Source organism: Pterocles gutturalis, unplaced genomic scaffold (assembly GCF_000699245.1).
Source record: "Pterocles gutturalis isolate BGI_N339 unplaced genomic scaffold, ASM69924v1 scaffold39687, whole genome shotgun sequence".
Lineage (NCBI taxonomy): Eukaryota > Metazoa > Chordata > Aves > Pterocliformes > Pteroclidae > Pterocles > Pterocles gutturalis.
The window spans coordinates 453-17853 of record NW_010114155.1 but is presented as its reverse complement, the minus strand read 5'-3'; the positions used below and the strand labels follow the sequence as shown (position 1 = coordinate 17853).

General features: G+C 46.8%; 1 protein-coding gene across 1 annotated transcript in view; it reads right to left on the bottom strand.

Moving 5' to 3' along the window:
• Positions 1-3947: 3947 nt before the first annotated feature.
• The window catches only part of WBSCR16 (Williams-Beuren syndrome chromosome region 16), a gene marked incomplete at its 5' end in the record, with an annotated part of 13901 nt that continues 447 nt past the window's right edge, over positions 3948-17401 (bottom strand). Inside the window, 10 exons of the mRNA XM_010074747.1 lie at positions 3948-4025; positions 5535-5620; positions 6940-7113; positions 8158-8242; positions 9679-9860; positions 10890-10974; positions 11998-12049; positions 13161-13227; positions 14101-14229; positions 16721-16850. Of these exons, the coding sequence (XP_010073049.1) occupies positions 3948-4025; positions 5535-5620; positions 6940-7113; positions 8158-8242; positions 9679-9860; positions 10890-10974; positions 11998-12049; positions 13161-13227; positions 14101-14229; positions 16721-16850 (1068 nt within the window). The remainder of the gene's footprint in view (positions 4026-5534; positions 5621-6939; positions 7114-8157; positions 8243-9678; positions 9861-10889; positions 10975-11997; positions 12050-13160; positions 13228-14100; positions 14230-16720; positions 16851-17401) is intronic.

Here is a 17401-nt window from a genome sequence, read left to right as displayed (position 1 = left end):
AAGGAAGTGCAGCCGTAAGAATTCAGTATGGGATTGCTGATCTGGAATTCAGTTTTAACGCAGTGTTGCCTCAAGAGTTTAATCTGTTAAAAAAAAATTAAACACATGCACTGCCATACAGTTACAGCACTGCTTGTAGCTCCCTGCAAAAGCAACTGGGGTCTTAGGGCAGATGTCCAGAATTTCAGCTGTTAAACTGGTGCCCAGACCCCGCAGACACTGCACACACTGAAAGGTTTCTACCATTAGTATGGTGGGGTGTGGCTTGGTTTGGTTTTTTTTCCCTATTTTACCCACCCAGGCTCATGCCCTTGTGCAGGAGGTGCTGGGGTGTGAAGGATCTCCAGCCCCTTGATGAAAAAAAAAAAAAAAAAAAAGTCTGCAAAAAAAATATTCTGATGAGTCATGCCAAAGTAATAGGATTTCAGCAATATTTTGAATGGTTCAGGCTAATAATCAGTTCTCTGAGTCATTTGTTTCTGAAGAACACCATAGTGAAAGGAGTTTGCTGTAACACAGCAGGTAACTAAAATAGCCTTTGGGTTTTTTAAACAGCCTTTCCTGTGTTTTGTCCCCAGGTGGGCAGTTGCTGGTAGCCAAGCCCAGCCTGGCTGGGCCGGGGGCTCCCAGAGCCTTGATGGACTGGCAGCCCTGCAGGGAACTGCTGGCAGCCCCTGGGCACAGCGGGCTGCAGACAGGGAACTCGGGCATGGATCGCTCATACCCCTTCCCTCCTCCAGCCCTGGCCACTGGTAAGTGCCACCGCCCTGCTCCGATGTGCTCCGAGCCGTACACGCACATTGCTCTATGCGAGTGTCTTCTCCCTATGCATTTCCAGGCTATTTTTAATCCAAACCTGACAGCGAGGTGGTGTTTGGAGGGCAAATTACTCTTGCTAATCAATGCGAAATCAAGTAAGTTATTTTAATTCTGATTTGAGCTGCTCCCCGTGTGCATCCCTAGCCTCTACCCCCACCTCGCTGCAGGTATATTTAGGGATGCAGGTGTATTGTGGGCTGGCTAATTTGCTACTTTGAAGGACAAAATGGTGCAAAGTTGCGTTACAGCACATACCTGTAATGATCTGGGTCATCACACCACGGTTTGAAGTTAAAGGAGGCAGCAGCGGCTGGGAGCGAGGGTTACGGACGGCACTTCTCATGAGCCACGATCTGCTGCTGGCTTTCAGCAGTCTGGCCTCAGCTCTGCCCCGGCAGTGATGGAGGGGACACAAACACCCAGTCCCAGTTGTTTTACTCATCAGGGCTGTTAGGCTGACTAAAAAAACCTGAAAGCTACACACGTGACATCCAGCTCTGGCCTCCGCTGCCTGTTCAGGCTTTTGCCGCCCTGTCCCCACTGCAGGGATGGCACCAGCTCTGCGCCCAGCCCAGAACCTGCCGGAGGCAGGGCTCTGCCCAGCCACCGCCACACAACGGGCACCCCCGCAGCTCCTGCCTTCGCCACACATGGGCCCCTCAGAATAAAACTGCTGAGCGCAGGGAGTAGCTCTTGGGGCGTATCTCCCTTTGCAAGCAGTGCAAGGCTCTGGCCATGCTCTGGTCTGAGCTTTTGGATCAAACCATTTCAGCAATGCACCCTTGTGTTGGGTTTACACGGCAAGGTTTGGGTAGTGGGGGGCTACAGGGATGCCTTCTGGGAGATGGCTCCAGGAGAGACTCGCTCCGAGCCCATCAGCCACTCTGGCAGTGCCTCTGGGGAATATATTCCAGAAGGGGTTAAAAACCGCTGCACAGCAGCAGCTGGGAGAGAGGAGTGAGAAAAGCTGAGAAAAAGCCACGTAGACACCACAGCCAGTGAAGGAAAGGGATGAGGCAGAAAAGTCAGGAGGGAGGTTGAGCCTGCGAAGGGAGGGGTAGGGGTGTTTTGGTCTTATTCCTCACTATCCTGCTCTGATTGCCAATACATTAATTTCCCCAAGTCCAGTATGGTTCACCCATGATGGTAAATGATCTCCTGGTCCTCAACTTGACCCAGAAGCTTTCCATCACATTTTCTTCCCCTGTCCTGTTGATGGAGGGAGGTGACAGAGCAGCTTAGAGGGCACCTGGCCAAGGTCGACACCCCCTGTAACCGAAACAAGGGTCAGTGCCAGCGTTTGCCCAGCCACAGGCTCTCTGCTGCTCACCTCTTTCCACCAAGAGAATGCCCACAGCCACCGTCATGGCAGTGCAAACAGTCCCACGGCATCAAGCCATACACCACTTCCACCCAGGGCAAAGGACCTTGCTGGCATCTAATGAAGACACAGATTTTGCAATTCATTGCACAGCAAGACTGCAACACAACCAGGTACGACACAGCATTAATTCTCATCCCGGATCTCCGAAAGGCCCAGCCCCAGGTGGCATCAGGAGACACTCGTGAAGCAGAGCAGCACAAAGCCTGCGGCGCTCCCCAGCACCAGCCAGCCATCCTGCGCAGCCCCCTCACCCAGCACCAGCCACCACGGGGGCTGTTAAACACCTTCCTGTCGTTTTTTTTACATTTGTTTTCAACGCTTTAATAAGCTTCCTCATGGTAAAAGGGCAGAGACTCCCCTGAGGCCCACAAGACAGGTTGGGGCAGCTGAAGTTGCTCAAGTCGCACGCAGAAGAAGGTATAAATTAAAGCTAACTTAATGGGGATTCACAGCAGTGGAGGCTTGCCACAATTTAACGGTAGCTTTCTGCCTGTTCTGCCTCCACCCACCACCGCAACTCCAGTTACACAGCAATGGTAATAACAACCCATCCTCATCTCTCTGTTTCTGTGTACATTGCTGCACCTCTCCCGTAGTTTATGAGAAGTCCTTCAAGACTTCCTTCATCAAGGCAGAGTTTAGCCCCTGAGTTTTGATAAGAACACAAAAGATTTGATACAGAATTTCAGATAATGGAGCCAAAATGTGAGTACGCGGTGCCCTCATGACCGTGGATACAGCGCCCGCCTGCACCAGGATCAGTCCAGCAGGGGCAGGGGTGTTCCAGTTGACAAGAGGTTTCCTGTCACATCACTGGGACCCGAAATGCTGAAGTTTAAATACCGAGTGCAAGACTGTGCATGAAGTCAAGCTTAAGAATATTTCCATCACCACTTTATTAAAAACATATCAGCTTGGATTTTGGCCAAAAAAATTTCCACAGTAGAAGTGTTCCACACAGAAAACCAACACAGCTCTGCCGGCTGCCTGGAGCATTTCACAGGAGATTTGATACGTACCTGCTGCAGGTACATACAGCTGTGCATCCCATCTCCAGCAGCCTGCTGTGTCCCAAAGGCGCTCGCCACACCTCCTCTGCTCGGCAGGTACCATGACACACGGCTCTGCTGCTCGCCCGTTACGCTCCTTCCCCTGCCAGCACACCGCTGCCTCCCCGGCGCTGGCCCTACGTCCACCCTCCGCACAGAAGAGCCGCCTGGGCAGAGTGCAGCTGGGGCCAGCCGCTGAGGACGGCTGGGCTGGTCTCCAACAGCCAGCACGACTTTTCTTACACATAAAAAAATAGTTATTAAAAACCCTTTTCCTTGAGAAACAGTTCTGCTCAGCCCAACACCGACAGCCCAGAGCTGGTGGGAGGGAGAGCGTCCATAAATGAAAGTCCTGCGCTACAGATTTTTGTCTTGTGCCAGTTTTCCCTGAAGGAGATGCTCTTCATCCTTAGACACACGGGGACTCGGTAGCTGTGGGCTGGGCCTCAGGCTCTTTGGGAGCTCATCACGAACCAGACAGAGCTCTCCCTGCACTTCCACTCTCCTTGGGGAACGTACATCTTCCCTGCAGCCCGGCCGGAGCATTTCACCGATGCAGGGATGACAACACACCCAGGCACTGCTCTGGCTGTCTCTGCTCACAGTCACTTCTTCCTCAGCCTCACGGAATGAGTCTTCCTCTCCAAGAAGCTTGTCACCAAGTTCCCCATCTTCTTAGCACCATGGCCCAGTAACTAGGTGAAGGACTTCACCATGCTGACCATATGATCAACTCCACACGCAACATCCACCACCTCCCCGGGCACCGTCACCTGCGGCAGACACACAAGAGTGGATTATTTCCCCAGCCGGTACCTTGCACCTGGTGTTTCCCATTTCTCAGCCTCCTTCTGCTTAACAGGCCAGCTGGTTTCACCTGGACTCCTACCTATGAAAGTGCCACCTTGAAAACCCAGAGCAAGCAAGATCCAGCACCAGACACGGTTACGCACTGACCTGTGAAACATTCCCCTTCTAAGCACAGAAACCTTTGGAAGGACAGACAGAGCGGTCTCGCTAGCAGACAGCGAGGAGGCTGCAGCCTCAGCCCATCTGCTCAGCAGCAGAAACAGCACGGCGGAGCAGAGAGCAGCCCTGACAGCAGGAGGAGGATCTGCCTCAGCACCGCAAGGATTTGCCTCTTCTCTCGTCACCAAGGACTGGAATGAGGCGAAGGCTCAACCCAGCGTCAGGCAGTTTTGGCTTTGACGCTAAGCAGACCCAGCTCACTCACTCACTAGCGTAGTTACAGCTCTTACACTTAAAGCTGACTTCAAACCCAAGGAACACAGAGGCTACAAACGCAAGTTTTCCTTAGAGCTAAGGGAGAGGGAGACTGCGAGTTCTAGGGCAGGAGACTCCACTCAGCCACAGCACTGTGATTTTAGGCAAATGTTCCAGAGTTGGTCTTTTTTTTGTTCATTTTTAAAAGGAGGGGAAAGCGCGCTAAAGAAACACATCCACTGCAAGTTCAGACACACAGAACGGGACTCCAGGGTGGTCCAACTGATTGCCTCCCTCCTCTCCTACTTGGCCTTCGTGGAGGCTGGGAACATCTGTTAGGCTGAGTGCTGAACTCCGGAGTCAAAGACTCTTCAACACCCACTGAGTCTGGCTTTCAGAGCCATCTGAGAGAAGGGAGTGGAACTGGAAGCATTGCAAAACAGCTATGAAAACAGTTCCGTGGCTACGGAGCTCCCACTGCAACCGCAGAGGCAGCCCGGTGACCCACCACCATGGCTGCTTGGCTTGGAAGAGGAGCAGGGGAAGGCAGCCCACTGCCGTGCGGACCTGCTGCCACCGTAGTGTGATCGCCATGACCAAAATGTTCACCTAATTCAGATGTGTAATGCAAAGCTCTTAGGTCACAGGTGACCAACCCCAGTGGTTTTCTTTGGAGCACATACAACAGTGATGTGCAGGTTAGAAAGGGAGGGAAGAGGCAGTAAGGGGTAGCAGGTAGAAAACTGCAGACAGGAGGAAGATAAGAACTGCTCAGAAGCAATGGCACTGCACCAGATTTTGCTTTGGGATCTGAAATCTATATTGAAATAGCAGAACCAGAAGACTCAAAAAAAAAAAAAAAATCAACCTGAATAACCCCATCCCTAAGCAGGCAAGGCAAGGATCTCTGGAAAACAAAGCAGGTCTACAGCCATCTTAGGCTTCCACTTCTTTCAAAAGTACTCAACAAGACTACACAGCATGTGATATTTCTTGCCCCCAGGATGACACAGACTAGCTAAAGAATGCACTCGTGACATTAATACTGCCATCCTTACCCTCCATGGGAAATACTGGTCTTCCATTCTTCCAGTTCCCAAGCACCCTCTTAGATTCTTGCCCCATACAAACAGTTCTCCTCTGTCTATACAGGGGAAAAAAAAAGAATAAAAAAAATAGAGCAGAGTCATTAAAAAGGAAGAATTCTATTTGTGATGCTGTCACGTGTGGCTACAGTGCTTCTGGGAGTATAAAGGGTTATACATGCAGCATTGAGCCTAGTTTCCCAGTACAATAAACACACTTGTGCTTGGGGAAAATTATGCCTAATGAGCAGGACAAGCAGCAAGTTCTGGGCACAAGTCGTTGCTTCCCCCTCTTACAGTTCTTACTTTGGAATTTTATTTGAAGAAAGAGTGCAGCAGAAGAGATTCCTGGGAATAATTTGTGCTGAAAGTTAGACAATTATACCGACCCTCATCAGTTACCAGCACAGCAAATGGTGTAGGCAAGGCAGTGAAAGCTGTCCCCAGCCATCACCTGGGGACTGGCTGTTCAGCTGCCTGACAGAAGTGACCTTCTAATGACAACTGGGGAAAAGATAAAATGTGTGTTCAGAGTTGGAGAGTTTTAAGCTCCTCAGCAAAACACATAGATCTCAGAAGTGTTCAGATCAGCCCCACAGTAGAGACAACCAAAACGATCTATAACTAAGTACAATTTAATTGGAGTGCAGTTTCTAACGCTTCCCGAACCAGGCGCAGACCAGTCACAAGCACCCTGTACCCTGACAGTGCCCTGCATTCCAGTTGTGCAAGAAGGACCAAGCAGGCTGGCACCCAGTACCTTCCATTAGCACACTGTCACTTTCGCTACCAAGCACATGGGTTTTCTGTGCTGCTGCCCTCTGCTGCCCATTTTTAAATGGCCTTCAAAGCTTGCTTTAACGGCTGGTGTCAAATACATGGTGCACATACAGAAGCATCACACCCTTTGCATGTTCGAAGGTCCTCCCACCTCAGACTGCTCACTGAACTGGTCAGAGGAGCCAAGAAACCCTGACATCTACCGCTGACTTAGACTCTCAGTTTTAGTTTGTCCATGTATCACAGAAATTCCTGCTGCTGACATTCTGCATGTGGAAATGCAAAAACCTTCCCTGGTTTCCTGTTTGACACAAATGTTTTGTTTGCTTTAGAAGAATAACACTTTCTTAATTAAAGCATAAGTCAGTTCTAAAAACGACAGGTATGTAAAGCCAGATGTTCACATCGTAATAAGCTTCATCACAGCAGTGCCTGTGTTACAAACCTGCTGACACCTGTAAATGTGCTGCCCGACCCTCCTGCTGCGTTCCAGTGTGCTTTAAGTCTAAAGAAAGACGGGCACTTTTTTTTTTTCCACTTTTAGCTGCCAGTAGTATGGCAACATGACCCCTCCATGACAGCAGGACTAGAAACTTACTTGTAAGTGCCGCAAAATGGCTGAGTCCACAGCGAATGTGAGCAACACGGATGTCCGGATTGAAGTCCGACCAGCCAAAAAGACTGGGTGGGATCATCTCTGGCACTGCTGTCTCTATTACGTTTGGTCCTTTCCCAAGAATTCCGTAACCCCAGACAAAAACATTTCCTTCTTCTGCATTACAATAAGAACACATTCTGTAAGAAAGTCTGTGCTTGTGAAATTGATGCTGTGACCAAGAGTTAATCAGATCCAAAGGGATATTTTCCTTTCTCCCAGAGCAGTCTAGCACCTTTTGATTATTTAAAAATAGCAAACAATGCATTCCCATCCACATGTCCTAATTTTTTCCTAAGCTGTGCAAGCAGATCAAGCTTCCCAGGCCAAACCTTCATGGGGAAATAATGCCAACACAGTGTGGGCTGAATAAAATATTTCAGCTTACTGACTGATGGGACAGAGGTTGGGTGTTTTATCACCACTTCTTCCTTTGAGGCATGGCCAAACCAGTGGCAGGCTAATGGCTCTGCCTGGCATCCTGCCTTAAGCTGGGTGCCTGGGAAAGGCAGCAGTTGGACAGCAGAAGACAGAGTCAATTGCTATGTCTGCTAGCTCTGCTCCCTTCACACTAAAAGCTCAAATGCCTTGCCATCACAACCGCATTGTACATATGAACGTCTTCCTTGAGATGATCCTTCATAAAAGTGGTACAATCCTCTCCCTCATTCCTTCACTCCATGACTTTCAAGCTGTGCTCCCCTGGCCTGCACTAAGAAACCTGCTGCAGAGTCTCACTGTTCTCAGACCTCTCTACTTTCCAGCCTAGTTTATCAATACTTATTTACATGTCAGATTTATACTGAGTCTGAAGGGCACTTCTTTCTCTCAAGTGTTGCCTGACTTCCTTCCGATATCCATCTTCATTATAAGCCACAGACGGCCCGTGTGATCAGCAAACAAAGGATCAGAACAGCAAGCAGCGACCACGCTCTCGTTCCAGTTTGTCTAAGTGCTCACAACAGCACATACTGGAAGCAATGCTCCGCAGCTAGTGAAAATAACCCCCCCAGTACATTCTTAAATCACAGGTTTCTCAGTCTCACAGTTTTCCTTGTAACAGACAGCGCTTCCCTGTTTCCAGTGAACAAGATCCTTGCTCCATGATGTCACTACTGCATGGCTTTGCACTGAAGAGGATGATTGTAAAAGTGAACCCACCTGTTAGCACAACATTGCCAGTCCCGCCACAGGCAGCCTCCTTGATCTTCCCAATCTTGAATGGCAGATGTCTGGGAACATTCACCTGTAGCAGGTTGCAAGGGAGTCATCAGAGACAAGGTAGAAACTGCAAACTCGACATACTTTTAAAACTTGTTCTCTGGTTCGGTTAGAGCTCACATACACCGAATTCCTGATACAGACAACTTTTACTGCCTGAGTAACAGAAGATTTTAAATGATTTAAAATCTACATGAAATTCATGAAGGCTGAGAGCACAGCCAAAGTGGGAAAGGTTATCCCCTGGAAAGCTTACACGCACGGCAACAAAGCTGGGAATGCTTAAGGTCTGCTTACATCCCTGGCTCTCTGAGTCAGACACAATGGGAACATCAACAGGTGAGCACATTTCCAAGCTTTCACAATGGACAAGATGACTAAAGTTTGGTCTGCAGTGGGAAAATCACTTGAAGCACATCACTCTTATTTGATAAAGTTCAATACAACAGAAATATACACGGCCTGACACATGTGAACAGTGACCTCAGATTTCACAGATAATATCCACCTCTGTTAATCCACAATTTGGACTTTATCTATGTTGTACCTAAAACTCCCACTCTGGCAAACATGCCACTCATCCATTCCAGAGCCTTCCACCTCCACCGAGCGCCCAGCCAGGAAACTACTGCACTACTTAACCCAGTCATTGTCTTCAGGCCTTACGGGTCTCAGTAATTAGCCCTACATCCAGGATACAACAGGAGAGGCATGGGAAACAGGGGTACATATTTTACTACAGCCATACTAATGCGATTGTCTGCTTAGCCTTCTGCCCAGAATAGCTTGAGTATTAATTAATTCCCTGACTCCATTTCCTACACTGACTGTAAGAGACCATCTGCTTAATTACCTCAGTACTACAATGCTTAGTGTCAAGTCAGCACTACATTTTTGCCCCACGTAAGTTTGCTCCAAAAAAACTTTTGCCTGTGAGACACTGGGATTTGTTTAGGACTCATCTATAAACCATCTAGGGTTGTTGGTGAAAAATTCACCAACGTAAGGGCTGATTGGAAGGGACATCCAAGGGTCATCTGGACCAGCATCATGCTGAAAGCAGGACCACTCGAAATTCTAGATTAGCCAGCCAAAAGAATAATTCCTGTCCTGAAACCAGCACAAGCACTCGAGCTGGAACTCAATTCAGTGCAAAGTCCATGGGAAGGGGAAAGGAGAACACAGGGTATACTCTTCCTTTGAAACACCCCAACAAACTGGGGTGAAGTGACGCAAGCCTTTGCCTATCAATAGCTGGGAAACATACCGCCCTAAAGCTGTACAACCACTTCAGACAGATTGGTTCTGTAAGTGCAGGTAAAGCCAGCCTGCTAGTGCTGTTAGTTTATATTGATTTATACTGCTGTCAAAAGGACCCAGAGCAGGGAGATGTGTGCAATTTTTAACTCTGTGCACAGCAGCTGAACTGAAACCTGAAAACACACCCCCAGGTCAACTGACCTGTGTGGTTTCTGTAACAGATGCCAGCTGCAGGTATTCTGAATTTCCCCAACCAAAGACATCTCCTTCATCCGAAACAGCCAGGCAACAGTCCCCATAGGAAGAGACCTGGATAATATTCACTCCAGCAATGTCACCATGTAGCTTAGTAGGAACACTGGTGATGTTGTAGTGTCCAAGACCTGAAAGGAAAAAAGTAGCGAGGTGATGAAGAATTTTTTCCACCCATTCTTTCAATACCTACATAGGACCATTTTGTCATGTTATAACACAATCACCTTCTCTCCAAAAGAAATCTTTCTGTCCATACCTCTGAACTGCCAGCTTCAGTGGACGAGCAGCCACAAACACCAGTCGTACTACACAAAGCTCCCTCTCTAGAGTACAAAACAACTTCGTATAATCACACCTGGAAAAGAGTTGAGGCCCTCATCTCTCTTGTCGGCAGGAACCAAAGTGTTTGAGAGAGCAGGAACCAAGCTAGGCAGATACACCAACAAGGTGGAGGTTCCCAAACCAGCTGTGTCCTCTCTGCAAGGAGAGCCATGAGCAACAGCACGCTGGCAATCAGCTTAAACAGCAGCAGGTGAAGTGGCAGAAGAGGCTGGGAAGCACACACACTACATGACAAATAGCTGCCTGGACAGGTGGCCAGAATGTAGATGACAAACAAGATGGGCTACAGTACGTCCACACAAGAGAACCACGGGCAGAACCCAGCTTCAGGAGCAGCAGGGCTAAACAGTAGGAAGGGCTGGAAGTTCTGACAGCAGGAGCCACCAGAAAAAGGGCCTGGCCAAAGGTCCCATGCTAAGACAGCAGCAGCTGCCAAAGGTCTCTGTCTGTCCAAAAGGAGCAAGAAGCAAAACAGACCCTGAAATGAGAATCAGGAAAGCAAAATCTGCACAGAACCAGGGAGCTAACCTTTCCATGCCACCTCCACATCCCTTCACAAGCTTCAAACAGTAGACACATGCTCCCCAGACTACATGCTTGGATCCCCACCACAGCATCCTAAAGCTCCTCCAAAAATGAACTGGTTTGTCTCAGCTTGGTTACACCAGAGTACTGAGAACACCTGCACACAGCTGGAAACATACCAGCCCCTTTCTGTCCACAAATGCATGGCAAATATACATCACAACCTCTGGATTAAGACAGCTTCTTATATTCATCAAGTCACTGAAATGCCAGCTGGGCTGAGCTCCCACCTGTTTGTCCATCAGCTCCCCATCCGCATGCATAGACTGCACCCTTCTTGGTTCTGAACAGACTGTGGTCCTGCCCGCACACCACCTGCACACAAACAAAAAGTCAGAGCTGCTCAGGAAAGGTCACGCGTTCAGAATCGGTTTAACAAAGCACTACTGGCAGACAAACTGAGCAATGAACCTCTACAATGCCCATCCACTCCGATTTTGACCTTTCTCTCCAGATCAAATGGCTCTACAGAGAGGGAAGGCTAAGCACAGCACGATACAGCACAAAAAACAGCAGAATTATCTTTGTGGAATACGATGCTGCATTTGATTTGTTCCGAGACCCAAAACAAGCCCTATTTAACAGCAAGCTCGATTCAGCAGTACAACATAATAAAACAGCAAAGAGTAAATAAGAGATCTCCCTTCCCATAGATGTCCGTGCCAGCTACAAACTGCTATTGATTCCTTGCCACATAAGCGCTCTCAAAACACATCTGTTCTCAAACTGAGATTTACATTGAACCAGTAGCCATGTCTGCCACAGGCCTGCCATGAATGAAAGCCAAGATCTTCAAAAGCAGACATTAAAAATAAGCCCGAGATTAAAGGGATCCAGAAGTAAAGAGACTGACTACCAAGAAAATTAAGCACATAACTGCTGTCATCAAAGTACAAACAGGTACCAACTATTCAACACCCCTGAAAAAAATAATGAAGAATCCAAACAGAAGTTTGCAACCCTAATTCAAAACATCATTAGGATGTACCATGGCACACTCTCATCACGTGGACCTAAATGAATGACCCTTGTTTTCTAGGATGCTGCATGGAACAGGAGCAGTGATTGCCCACAGAGTACTGCCACAGCGGCATAGACGTACTAGCAAACTGCTCCTGTGCCTGGAAACACTGCAGCTGTGTGCCCTCCGTGGCATTCATGCTGCTCTGCAGTCCCTTCATCTCCTGAAACCTGCCCTAGGGAAATACTGGCTCACAGCTCACTTTTGAGATGGGGCAGACAAAACTCAAAATAAAACAGCTCAAGTGATATAAAAGTGCCAAAGGGGAAAAAGAGCAAGAAATCAGGACAGGAAGAGATGAGGCATCAAAACCTTACCTGCACAACTCTGCTGTCAAACTCCTTCAGCTGGTGAATTAGATGGCTTTCACTGGACACCATCAAACCACCACCGAGAAGAGAAAAGGTAACACAGAGGATTTCAGAGGACTGCAACTGAAAAATGTGAAGGTAGACCTGCCCTTACTGAAAGACACTTTGCTATTACAAGAAGAGAGATTTTTTCACATGTTCTCTTACATATTCAAAGAGCATAGATCCACTGTAAAATGACTGCACAAAGAAGGAAAGTAATTTTGCATTCTCTTATTTAAGAAGTTAAGAACTGTCATTTTTAAATATAACCTCTCGTGGGAATTGGGGGTGGGAGCAATCCTCAAACACATTCCCTAGTCTGGAAGGAGCACAGACACTAGATAATACCGCAGCACCGATATAAACGCTACACTTAACCAGAGATTAACTAGATTTAAATCCCAGAGCACAAACACTGTAGCACCCATTTCATTCTTTCACAAAAACAGGAATCCTGAACAATCCAATGACCAACTTCAAGTATTAAGGTGAAAATAAAAAAAGCTAGCTAAGTTACAGCTGTTTTCTTAAACCCTACAGGCCAAGTCCAGTGGACCACAGAGAGAACAATCAGCAAGATCTCTTCTAGGTCCTGCCAGGGAATTAGTAACTTTCAACACATTTCCACTACCCACTTACATCACTGCTACCTTATAGAGGAGAATATGCTTCAGTGTGGCCCACAGAAACCCTGTAAAGGAAACACACTAGAGATCCAAAGGCAGCTACAACAAAGAGCTTCGACAAAAGGATGGCTCCTTCATCATTAAACAGCATTTTAACACCCTCAGAAACAGCACCTACACTCTGAAAGGCTGCAGGGAGAAAGACTAACACCAATTATCTCAGGCTATTGATGAAGGTTGGGTTTTCTCACTATGCCCTGTGAAAACTGTTACATGCTGACATCTTTCTGTCTTCTGTGAATGTGTCAGAAGCGTGCTCGTGCTCAGCCTGGGTCTAAAGCCAGGCTGTTTATATGACGCCTGCAGCACAAAAGCCTGTTCTCAGACTCCTTAATCTTAAATGACATCCTTATACTACCAGATTTTTCCCACCTCCAGGCTTTTCTGTAGAGTTGTTTTCATGCAATCACGTTTTTAACATTAGAATCTTTGGATTCTCACCTGTAAGTTTCATCTTCAACAACCTTCCGGCCACACTGTCCGTAAGAATTGTTCCCCATGGTGAAAACTGAAAAACAACAACATGCACTGGTTTTATTACTGTCCGATCCCCTGAAAGCTTCTTTTCAAGTACACAGAATATTTTCATGCAGTCCTCAGTACACAAGGTGAAACACAGGACTGTAAAAACTGGCAGAAGCTCTCTTCAAACTAAGTCTACTTAAATTCAAGTGACTGAATCCATTTTAGTCAACAATATCCCGGCCATGTTGTTGCAGGCACAGGAGCGGTACCTGGAGCCCATTGGCTCGTGTTCAGGAATTGCCGAGTCCATCCTGCTGTTGCCAAGGAGACTCAGAAATAGATCAGCGCTCCCACAGGAGTGCTAAATCAACCAGCCAACCAGCTCACCCCTGAGAAGCAGCACTGGATTGCTCAGCGCAGCACTGAAGCCACTGCGCCGGAGAATTCCCAGAGATGTGGAGAGCCAACTCACAAACAGGATCTTCTGTATAAAAGCCGATTAATTAATCACTTTTATAAATGCAGCACTCTGGGGCTGCAAGGCGAAAGTAACACCAGAGTCCTGGCATAGCCATCCAAAACTGAATTCAAAACCCATCTGACTGAACAAGACAAATAGGCTACACTTAAACCAGGCCTGGGGCTAGATAAACAAACCATATTTTGCAACACTTGTAGTGAGAAAGCTTCCAATCCATCTACAGCTGGAGCCAAGCAGAGCTCAAGCACAGTTATCAGCCCTGGGCTCTCCCTCCCCGCAGCAATCCCACCAAGGCCAACAGCTCCCAGCACGGCACTTACAGCGCAGACAGCCCACCTGGGGTCTAGTTCTAAAGGACAGAAGACAATCCTTTTCGGAGCTTTTAACAAACGCACAGTCAGGTGTCCCTGGCCACCAGCACAAGCGATACTGTACCTCCTTCACTGTCTGTCAGGATCAGGGAATGGGCTCTCCCACAGGACACCTGCAAGACTCGAGTCTGCTGCGGCTTCTCCAGTGGTAATGGAATTGGAGATGGTTCCAAGACATATTCATAGCCCTTAGCTAAAGGAAGAGAGAGAAATTTTAAAAGTCAGTAGCTTCCACAAAGCAAAACCATCATATATTTGCCATCCTTTTGTACATACACATGCTCATTTCTATTTTGTTACAAAAGCAGATCTAGGTTAGCAAGCCAAGATACTAACCAAAGGAAAAGGCAGGCTGGGATTCAACAGGGAGGGGGGAAGAAGTTAAAAGCCACAGGGATGGCTGAGGCCAATAATCACTGCCTAATCAAAAACCCACCACACCTAGGTGCTTCAGGTGGCCAGGATTGAGAAACGGAGGCTTTCAGCCCTATGTTCAACCACTTTGGTGAATAAGGCTGGATTACTAGAGAGTTTAACACCAGCCACAAACTAAGCACTCTGTGCAGCTGGGGATACTGCAAACAAGGTACAACAGCAGCCATCACAGAAAGACAGCGTGAAAGGTGAACAAAAAAATCTTACAGCTTCATATTTAAAGACGGGTAGATGAAAGGCCCTTTCTGAAATAAGGAATGGAAGAAACATTAGCTAGCCTGGCTCCAGAGGGGATAAGAGATACAATGCTTATGAAAGAAAATGACAGGCTGGACTACAAAAAGAAGATTTAGTAACTTGAAGAATATGTAATCAGTTACAGTCAACTGGGGGAAAAAAAGGGAAAAAAAAAAGACCAGGAAAACATAAATCAGTACTAGCGGAAAGGTTAAAGGGAGATAAAAAGCTTTGGTATTAAAAAAAGCCACAGGAACAAGTGAAATTAAATCCCAGAGGACCCAAAGCAGCATCTGCTCACACAGAGCAGTGCTTTAACTAATTCTCACTGCCTTCAATTAAAAAAACACCAAGAGAATCTACACACACCCTTTGACAGTAAGACACTACTCAATGAGAGGATGGGCATCACAGCTGGCTGTTTGCAAGCGGTGGGAGCCTGCTGTGCAATATAGCAGGAACTGAAAGGCAAAGTTTCTGTCTGCCTAAAGTGACACAGAAGTCACAAAGCAAATAACCTTTTCCTCTCTGTTCCTTCCAGCAAAGCGACACAAGCTGCTGGGATCTGTAGTAATCACCACTGTTATCTGTTGGATTTAGGAGAAAACAGGCAATGAGGTGACTAAGGAAGAGGAAAGTGAAAGCAAAATATTAGTAGTTTAGTTTAGAAACAGCAGAAGTTAAAAGCACGAAATACAACCATCTAAAAGTCAGAAGGCTGCAAATTCCCCCTCGAAACGAAGCAGCTACAGGGACACAGTGTTGGAACTAGGAGCTACCAAAGCCAGGTTATAAAACTGAGTAATGAGCAGCAGGTCCAGCAGGAAGCTTGTCTGCGGGAAGTTCTGTACGGAGCAGCAGCAATCCCACTGATCTGCACCACTCCTTCAACAGATCCTACCGAACACGGAATGCTCTCTTACTTAGAAGGGCTTGAACTGCAAAACTATTTAACCTCTTTCTGGATTCTCTGGCACAAATAATCTGCAAGGTGGATGAAAAACAAGAAAACAACAAGACCCTCCTGAGACATCAGCACATACAGAACTAAGAGTAAGAGCTGAAACCCTTAAAAGCAGAAGTGAGTGGAGGCTTCCTGTGCAGTCCCTTCATTTTGCAGCTGCTGTTTGAGCAAACACATGCATACGCTGTGTGCTCGCACTCTTGGACATCTATAGAGTACGCCAGCAGCAATGCACAAACAGCAGTGCCACAGTAAACTTTTTCTTTTGCTTCTCCACAAAGTTTAATCTTTTGCCCATATCAGATGCACCAAAGCTTAATGTATTATGCTCTTACATATTATAAAGAGAAAAACTGTTTTTAACATAGTTTTCCCCAATTTTTTATGAAGGAATGTATTTAAACTGTTAGAGACAACCATTCTATAAGTGCAGTAAGTTTGTGGTTTCGTATCTGTCTTAGGCAGAAGGTAGCAATGCTCTGCAAAGAAATCATCATCTTAAGTGGTATAACACACAGAATGACTGAAAAACACGTTTTTCCTTCAAAAAGAAGTTTTGAATTGAAATAAAAAACCCCTACAGCTTCACAAAAAATTCCACTGACTGAATAAAAACATCTTAGTTGGAAAGGAAATTAGTTTATAGGTGCAAAGGCAACAGAGGTGAGCAAACCATCTTGCCAAAATCGTTTTATTAACGCTGTTTACTACCAAACTATGGAGATTCAAAGCAACACCTTAACCAACACATACACGCTTCTCCAGAGTAAATAGTTACTTAGAGTTTCATTATGTCCACACAAGGATGCAAGCACAGTGAACAAAACACATGCATACCTTCACCAGTTACAAAGCACACAAAACCACGGGTAAATTTCAAAAAAAGACCTCTTAAAAAAAGAAAAAAAGAAAAAAAGAAAAAAGCACAGCCCTGCACTCTGCATCAAAGCCTCCTGCACGTTTTTCATGCCATCTAATGCAAAGTTTCCCACATCACATCTATCCTGTAGTGCCACCCTGCAAGTCTTTAAAACACTTCAATCCTTACCTCGATCTCTTCTGCTCCTCTGGAACCCAAGCTGGGAGTCCTTGTTCAGGCCCATGCCCCACACTTTGGTGATGTCTGTGGTACTAGAGGACAGCAGCGTGAATCCATAGCCGCAGGCAGCAGAGGAGATCTGTGAACACAAACAAAAACCATGCAATTCAGTTATAAACCACTACTTAGAAAAACAAGTTTCACCCCATGCTATCTGCTCATCAGCCTTCATCAAGCTGTATCCAAACACGGCCCAGATTCATGGTCCATATGGGCTTTGTACCAGTGATCAGAAACACTCTTTGGAGACAAGCACAACGGTGTAAACTCAAGCACAACACTACTGCCTTAGAGATGTGTTTTTGTGTGCATACATCTTCATTTCTGCATTATTCCGGACCCATCAAACACAACAGGAAAACCTATTCGCTGACCTGCAGCAGTAATGGATTAAAAACAAACAAACAAACAAAAACCAACAACAAACACAAAGAGATATTAAGAGAATGACATTCCCCTCTTCTACTCCTTTAGCAAAAAACACCCGGTATAAAAGCTCTGGCCTTCAACCCGGGTCAATGTCTGAAACATGCCGACAGCGTGATTTTCGACTCAAGTTTCCCATTTCGTCAGGGTGAGAGGAGCCAGGCGAGCCGCAGAGAGCGGGGCCCTCTTTCTCCCCAGAGGTGG